Below are 8,068 nucleotides of genomic sequence, written 5' to 3' on the forward strand. Positions count from 1 at the left end.
GATGCAAACAACGGCATCCAGAGCGAACAGAGATCCAGGCTCAGCTGCTGTGTAATTAATCACCAAACTGTGTTATGAATGTTTGCACACAAAAGAAAATGACTTGCTTCAAATCATATTCAAAGTGTCAGTCAATACACTGATCAGTCTTGGTGCCACGCCTAGAATTGGAAACACTCCTTCTGCTATCATGCTGCTACAAACAAAGAGTTTTATTTCAGCTTAGTCAGTTGTGGTATTATTGTACATGGCTAACATTCATACTACACATGGTGTAATATGCCACTGATTGGTTGTGCATTTCTATGGAAGCCCATTATTCACGTTCAATGATTTTTGAGCTAGCACTGGGCCCTGCAGTGGGCATCAAACTGTGCCTTTCCCAATTCCCTATTGACCTGGTAATCGTTCCAGTCCACCATCACGAAGGACGTTCTAGTTCTCTTATTTCTCCTCTGAGTGAGTTTGTGGACGATGTCTCTCAGATCGACGCAGCCCTTTGTTAGAAGTCTCTTGATGACTGGATGCTGCTGCTCGTCAACTTGCTTTCAAACTGCAGAACAGCATCGCTGCAATTTTCTACCAAAGTGAACGAAAGCACAGCAGAACACAATCAAGACGCTGCATGCTGGATGGCCATGGCCTGTATAGTCCAGCCACCACACTGTAAGAAAAACAAAAAAGTTGAGACGACTTAAACTTTTAATGCAACACACTGCGATAGATTTTTGAGTTTTGAGCCCAACTCAGATTCTTAAGTTTTGAAATAAACTTTAAAAAATTTTGCTGACCTCTAATCTTCAGTTGAGACAATGTAATTTTCTTATTTAGATAAACTTGAATCTTTGAGTTTTAGAAACTAACAAAAAAATATCAAAAATAGGTCACAGTGAGCTTAGAACCTGATTTATATTATTTTTAATGCTTGAAAAGTTAAATAGTTTTTACTACTACTTAAATTTACTTTCACATCAATGTTTTGAGTTTAACAAATTCAAAGCTTTAAGTTTATCGAAAAAAGAAAAGTAAATTATCTCAACAAAAGATCAGTAGTTGGTAAAACATTTTTCAAGACTTAAAAATGTATTCTGTTAGTCTGTTGCCTTGAAATTTCGAGTTTTCTCAACTTTTTCATTTTTGCAATATATCTATATCACTAAAACTACCTTGTGTCTTTAACTGGTTAACAGCTGAAAGGTGGAGTCACCTGTTAGAGTTTTTATTTTCTATCTTTGCAATAAATTAATTCCATCATTCAGTAGTCCAGGAATTCCTCAATTAACTCATTTTTAAGCCCAGAATCACAAATCCTTATTTTATTTTTTTCTTCCTTACTTTTTGAATAAAAGTTTCAAATTTTTGTCATTACCCTTCTCATAAACAACATCAGTGTCAATTATTCATTTCCCATGTAATTTAACACATGACTGAGTGTATCTTTGCTATATCTTTGAAATAAATGTATTTTACTATTTAATATTCCAGGTATTCATTAAATATCTTGTTTTTGATTACCACAAATCATTCTATTTATGGCTGATGTTATTAGCACCCTGGTACCCGTAGACAACCGTGCTGTTTGCAACATGGGTAGAATATCCATGTGGTTATTTACACCCACATGACAGAGACAAACCATGTAGTTTAGGTGCCTAAAACTGTATGAGAGCATGACTGAAGTTTGACCCCACTCCTGAAATTCTGCTAATAGCTTCAAATCATCCAAATCACTGCTAAAGTAATTATTTTATCAAAATTGTTATTATAGTTTTTACACATGGGTGTAAATTTTACGCATGTGATACTTTATGTACCAAGTGTTTGTTTGTTCATAAGGTAAGAGTGTAAAATGAAAACAATACTTTTTAGTACTTGGGATATTAAATGACGTGTTAAATCAGTTCAAAAGATATAGCAAAGAAACACAACTAAACTGACCACAGAGATTTGGTCAGAAGCTACAAAAGTACTGAAAGCTGAACAGAGATGTTTTTTTTAAAAAAAAAAGTCTTACTTTCTGATCTTCTGCACACACATGAGCTGAGTCTTGCAATACGGGTTTGTTTGAGAGGAAGAGGATGGGTTGTTACAGGTTGATAAGATGTCACAGCAACCTGTTTGGAGGTGGGTCAGGTGCGCTTTGGCCCTACTCCATCTCAGGTACGACTCGGCACAGCTCAGCGCGTTATACGGGCAATAGAAATGCAAATCAACGTGGCATGGTTTGACGGTTTGGCCAAAAGTTACAATAGAAATTCTGCAACCATCCTGTGCTGGCAAAAGGTCTCTTCTTGCTAATCATCAATGCACCGTCCACCAACATCAACATCTCAAGAGCAAAGTCTGGTCCAGTCTGGGCCTGAAACAGTCGTCATTTTCTAGATGAGTAAAGTAGGAGCAAACACATATCACTAAGAATGTTTGGCCAGTTTGTACTGAGCTGCTCTGAAAAGCTTGATAAATACTGACCCATCAAGCTTTTCAGTTTGATAAAAAGCTTGGTACAAATATTGATAAATGCAGTCTCGTCTGGACACACACAGACAAAACTGTACAAACAGAAACAAAGCACACTTTTAAGCTATCTGAAATGACTGCTGCTAAAAGCTGCAACTGCCTCAATCTCCATCACCCCCTCCCAGCGAAAACCAGCATGATCCATCCAAAAGATTCAGCCTGCGTGTCCTGGTTCACATTCTGCTCAATATCACCTTTGGACTTGATTTCTTTGATTGGTCTTTTTTTTTTCCTCCAGTTGGTCATGGTTGTATTAACTGGATTTCTTTCACGTAGCTGTTGGCATGTACCCCTGGCATGAAGCGTCTCGCTGTGCTTGCTGCATGACGGTTGCTCCGGTCATTGGTCTTTTCATCCCCCATGGGTTTGCACTGGAATAACGGTAACGTAAAGGTGGAACTTTAGTTGTAGTTTGTGCAAGGACTGAGGGAGGCTAACAAGGTTTGTGTGTGTGTGTGTGTGTGTGTGTGTGTGTGTGTGTGTGTGTGTGTGTGTTTCAATGAATATGTGTGTGTCTGTGTGCGTATTTTTTGCACTCTCTCGTGGGTGTTGTGCTTGTCCATGCACGTATGTGTGTGTTTCAGAATGCGTTCGCCCCGCTGACAGATGCCAAAACTCGGAGCCATGCCGACGACGTGGGGCTAGTGCTGTCCTCTCTCCAAGCTAGTATATACCGGGGAGGCTACAGCCGCTTCGCACCCTATTAGCAACACCTCCAACCTATTACTCAACCTTCCAACAGGAGAGAGAGAAAGTGTGTGTGCGAGCGAGTGTGTGAGCGAATGAGAACGAGTTCTCAGAGGAGAGATGTTACTGAGGCCTGGGTATTGCAATACATGCAGTTTGTGCATCATTTCAGCATCTCCTAAGAGAGAAGTACAAAAAAAAAAGAATAAGAATAAAATGACAGCTGATATTTTTCATCTTATACCTCAGATATTTTGTGCTGTGTATTTTGATATTGTGGGTTTTTAATTTCTAAAGATTTAAACATAGATTATCAGCTGTAGAGGTTTTTCCATGGTACTAATAGAGAGCTGCTAGAGTAATGATTAGGACACAAAGGAAATATTTATCGGATTCAAATTGTTAGGGCTTGTATAGAACTCCAACCCTGTAAGATAGGTCATAGTCACACTGGGGTTTTTATGTTTTGTAAGAGTGTTAAAGTGACTATGCTAGTCAAGTGTTGTTGTTTTACTTCTCTCAGCTTCCATTGGCACTTCCTCTGTCAGTTTAGCAATGATAGTTTGTTTTCCTTTGCTTTAGGAGGAAGTAAAGAAGCCTTGGGGAAAAAAATGGAAATGGACAAAAAAGTTGTTCTGCAAACTTTTCAGGGCAGGGTGGGTGTGTTTGAGCAGCCCGTTCTCACTCCCGACGTGTCAAAGATGGCAGCATGGTCAGTGTCCTTATGCTTCAAAGTGTGACACTGTGGGTGGTGTCACTTCTGGAGGTGTCATGCTTTGATGTGCCCGTAAAGTCTGTGTACGGAGGAGGTGGGGTGGATGGATTTCAGCCAGGAGACAGAGGTTTGTGTCCTTTATGAAATCAATAGTCAATATAGACCTCTGATAACACTGTTTGAAGTGGTGTGCTGTTATTATACTGTTACAACTGTGTCATGACACCTGTAATGAATGTGAAGGCATCTTTAGGAATGTTTTATGACTAATGTCATTGGGTGTCATAAATTATGTAATTTTGATGTTGTTTGAGATGCCTTTGTTATGACAACTTGACATTAACCAAGACAACATAAACATAATTATCAGACTTGAATAAACTGCAGCTTTGTAGCTGTTTTAACGTGACATTACGCTGTCATATGTGGTTGGTTATGACACTGGCTGTCATAAGACCATTATAAGTGTGTTGTGAATATGTTGAGTTTACAGTTTTATTACACTGTCAGATGCTTTTGTCACACTGTCATGAATAATTTCCTGAACTTCAAGTGTAGTGGTACCACTTTGACTTTGCTATAAGGCCAGTGTGATGACAGAGAACAATACCAAGGTGATTTACAGATTTAGCTGATGGCCAGATACAGGTTAGCTAGTTTACTGCTAGCTATTGCTGAGTATATTGGTGCTGAAATCTGTCCTCAAACTGGCCATATAACATTTAATTACATCTTTATAACAAGTCAGGATGGGACCACTTATTCATGACACCATTATTTAAGAATTTGACAGTGTAATAAAACTTAATGACATCTTTATGACAAGTCCAAAGTGTACCACTTTACTTGAGGTCAAGAAAAATATTCATGACACACTTATAATAATCTCTTGAGGACCAGAATCAAAGTCAACTACATGACAGTATAATGTCATGTTAAATGTTTCCTTAAAGCATAACGTGAAACAGTTTCTTCAGTTTGATAAAGTCAAGTTGTCATAACAAAGACATGTCAAACAATGTCAACTTTGCATTAAAAATGACATAACTGACTGAATAACGCTCCTTGACAAGGGTCATAAACATTCAAAAAGGCTCCTTCATGTTCATGACAGGTGTTACGGCATGGTTATGACAGTGTAATGACAGTCTTATGCACACCCTTTCAAATAAAGTGTTACTGCCTTTTTATAACAGGTTACATAAGTGATGTAAATTGTGTTCTTACAACTTAATGTAGGTGAACTTCCATATGTAACACACTTATTTTAACCCAAAGCGTGATGTTTTCCTGAAACATACGTATGTGGCGTAAAAAAACACTCTTAAATTATGATCTATATATACTTTCCTTACATTGTTACATACGTTAACTTATGTAAGTAAAGTTCTTATTTTAACCCAAAGTTTGACGTTTTGCTAAACCTAATAACATCTGTTTTCTAAACCTAATAAAGTAGTTTTGTTGCCTTAACCTATCTAAGTCATTTTAAATCCTACCTACACACTGAAACTGATGCTCTTGGGGTATCTACAGCACCATAGGTTAAAGCACAGGGCCACTGACCAAGCTGCCATAGTTGATGAGTTGGGACTGAGAATGTGTTGGTTTGAGAAGCTGAGGGCAGCCATGATTTCTATTTTTGAAGTCCTTCATCTTGAAATCAAAACTTCTTCTTCTAACTACTGACCTTGTCAACAAACTGTTCACTTGCAACTTAACTATCACATAATTATTTCCCCACACAATATAATGATCTCTTCCCTCTGCAAAATTCTAGTCATTAAAGCTTCAGCATGAGGTTTTCTGGTTTTAACCACATGAAATTGCATTGCATTCACAAACAGAGGAGATGTATGTTAACTTATGTAAGTTATGTTCAATAATGTATGTAAATTGGGTACTTATTTTGGAATAGAATTGAAAGCCTTTATTGTACAGAATAAAACAAAATTAGGAGTGCTACTCCTGATCAGTGCATGTATACAAAAATATACAAAAATATACAGGAACAAGCCTAATCTCCAGCCAAGTAACAGGTAAAAAAAGGAATGGAGTAATAAAGTAGAATAACAAGTGTAACGCCAGGATAAAACTAGTAATCTAGAGTAGAAAAATTAATAATTACAATATTAAAATATGAGTATTATTGCATTTAACCCAAATTATTGGCCTAGTTTTGCTGCCTAAACTTAGTGTAATGTCATGTCATGTCATGTCACCTATATGGAGTTACGTAGTAGTAACATACTTATTTTAACCCACACCACGATCTTTTCTAAACCTATTTGGGTAGTTTTTGTGCTTTTACTTTGAAAGTCTTCCTATGTTTCATATTCATTATTGCTAACATACCTGTGGAATACTTCACATGCAAAACTGATGCAAGAGGGTTACCTAGAGTACGCTAGCTGCCATATTTGACCAGGTGGGAGTGAGAATTTGTTGCAGAAATAATACAAATTGTTCCCCTAATAATTCCATATCTGCTCTTTCGTAGGTTATCTCGAGATAGCGAGGTAATCATGATCTCTAAATAAAATAACAGGGCTGCAAAATTAGCAATCGCGGCTGCTCCCAGCTTTCATAGATGATAGAAAATAGAGGTGTAGTTAAGTTTTCTTTTTAACGAGAGAATGGGTTGAGTCAGCACGTTATTCAGGCTGCAGATTTATTGACTAAATAATGTGGTTATATCTCACATCACTTCAAGCCAAAGGTTCTGGTGGACATATCTGGCGTGTTTATGTGTATAGTCAGGATTTTACATAGATATGAATTATGAGATAAGGAAAAAAAAAAAAAGATTACCATGGCAACTAAACTGTTCAACCATTTAATTGCTTAGTCCACATGCTGTGATATGAAAAAGACTTAGGGCCACGAGAATAAAAAAAAAAAAAAAAATAAGATAAATTAGATTAATTTCAGAATTGTAAGGAAAAAGTCGGGATCCTGGGGAAGAAAACTTTAATCGCAGAATTCTGACTCAGAATTTGAAGGTTAAATGTTTTATGGCACTATATCCTCTTCCATACTGAGTTGTCTTTTGTGGCACTAATCTTCTTCCGTACTGAGTAGTGTTGGCCATCCAGACGTAGATGTCTTTTATATAAACTTCCAATATATTCATTGGTATAACTGATGATTTTTATATTAAAGGAGAGATTTAAAAAATATATATAGCAGTGGCCAATGCCACTGTGTCTATTTTATCTTTTTGTTCATTTTGTTTTGCCTTGTTTTTTTAATTTTCTTTCATAATTAAAATTGAAGGGGGGTAAAGTATAATAATCCAACAATGTATTATATTTGAAATGTGCAGTGAAGATGTTCTCTTATATGAAATACACAATGGTATAATGTTTTAGATTTAGATGAGTAGATCAGTTGTTAGGGCGAACTATCTCATTTTCTATCAAATCATATTCAGATTTTTATTAACTCTTTAATAATGTAATCACTATGTAGATACTCTCATTCATCTTTTTTTTTTGTCAACTGTACCATTTTGCACATGCAACTTGTAATTTTCACATAAACCTGAGACATATCAGTGCTGTAGTTGTAATTTTTCTCAGCTTTTTTTTTTTTAAATTGGTTCTGTAATTTTCTGATTCTCTTTCCTCTCATGTTATAATGTGACATCCTTTCTGTTATTTTCTAGAACTCAACCTTTACTCTTTGAGAATTAACTGTTTGAATATTACAATACTAAATAAATATGAGAAATAAATGATTTGTGAACAGGCTAATCTATGATGTAAATAGAAGTTAATGGAATTAATCTGTAGTGTATTTGAAAAGCGCTACATGGGCGACAGGAGCTCTGCTACGGCTGCACTGCAAGCCAGCCTACAGGCCGCCTCCTGCGCCACATTCTGTTTACAACTATCCCCAATTAGTGGTGTTGTTAAATATCTCCCTTTTTGTATTTATAACAAATTAGATAGGAAAAACTCTCAGATGCATCACATTATAAAAAAGGCAGCAGTAAGAGCCTCGGGGGGCCGCTGGGCCCCGCTGGTTCAAACCTTCGTCTGTGTGCTGTGTGTGACGACCGTCGGTCAGAACTCGGACGACTCGTAGTCCTCACTATGCTGAATGTCTGACTCCGCAACTACTTTATACAAGCTCTGCTTCCAGTAG

The 8,068-nt window shown here is 36.9% G+C and overlaps 1 protein-coding gene across 6 annotated transcripts in view; it reads left to right on the forward strand.

The window, feature by feature from the left end:
* rbfox1 (RNA binding fox-1 homolog 1) overlaps positions 1–4,488 on the forward strand; it is a 227,617-nt gene extending 223,129 nt beyond the window's left edge. For 5 of the 6 annotated variants that reach the window (XM_084744732.1, XM_084744733.1, XM_084744731.1 and 2 more), the window contains exon 12: positions 3,102–4,488. In XM_084744732.1, the coding sequence (XP_084600858.1) occupies positions 3,102–3,224 (123 nt within the window). In that variant the 3' untranslated portion in view covers positions 3,225–4,488. The remainder of the gene's footprint in view (positions 1–3,101) is intronic. The other variant, XM_084744735.1, reaches the window with a different exon arrangement.
* Positions 4,489–8,068: the final 3,580 nt, after the last annotated feature.

This window comes from Lutjanus erythropterus, chromosome 19, assembly GCF_056507025.1.
Source record: "Lutjanus erythropterus isolate fLutEry1 chromosome 19, fLutEry1.hap2, whole genome shotgun sequence".
In the NCBI taxonomy this organism is placed as follows: Eukaryota; Metazoa; Chordata; class Actinopteri; order Lutjaniformes; family Lutjanidae; genus Lutjanus; species Lutjanus erythropterus.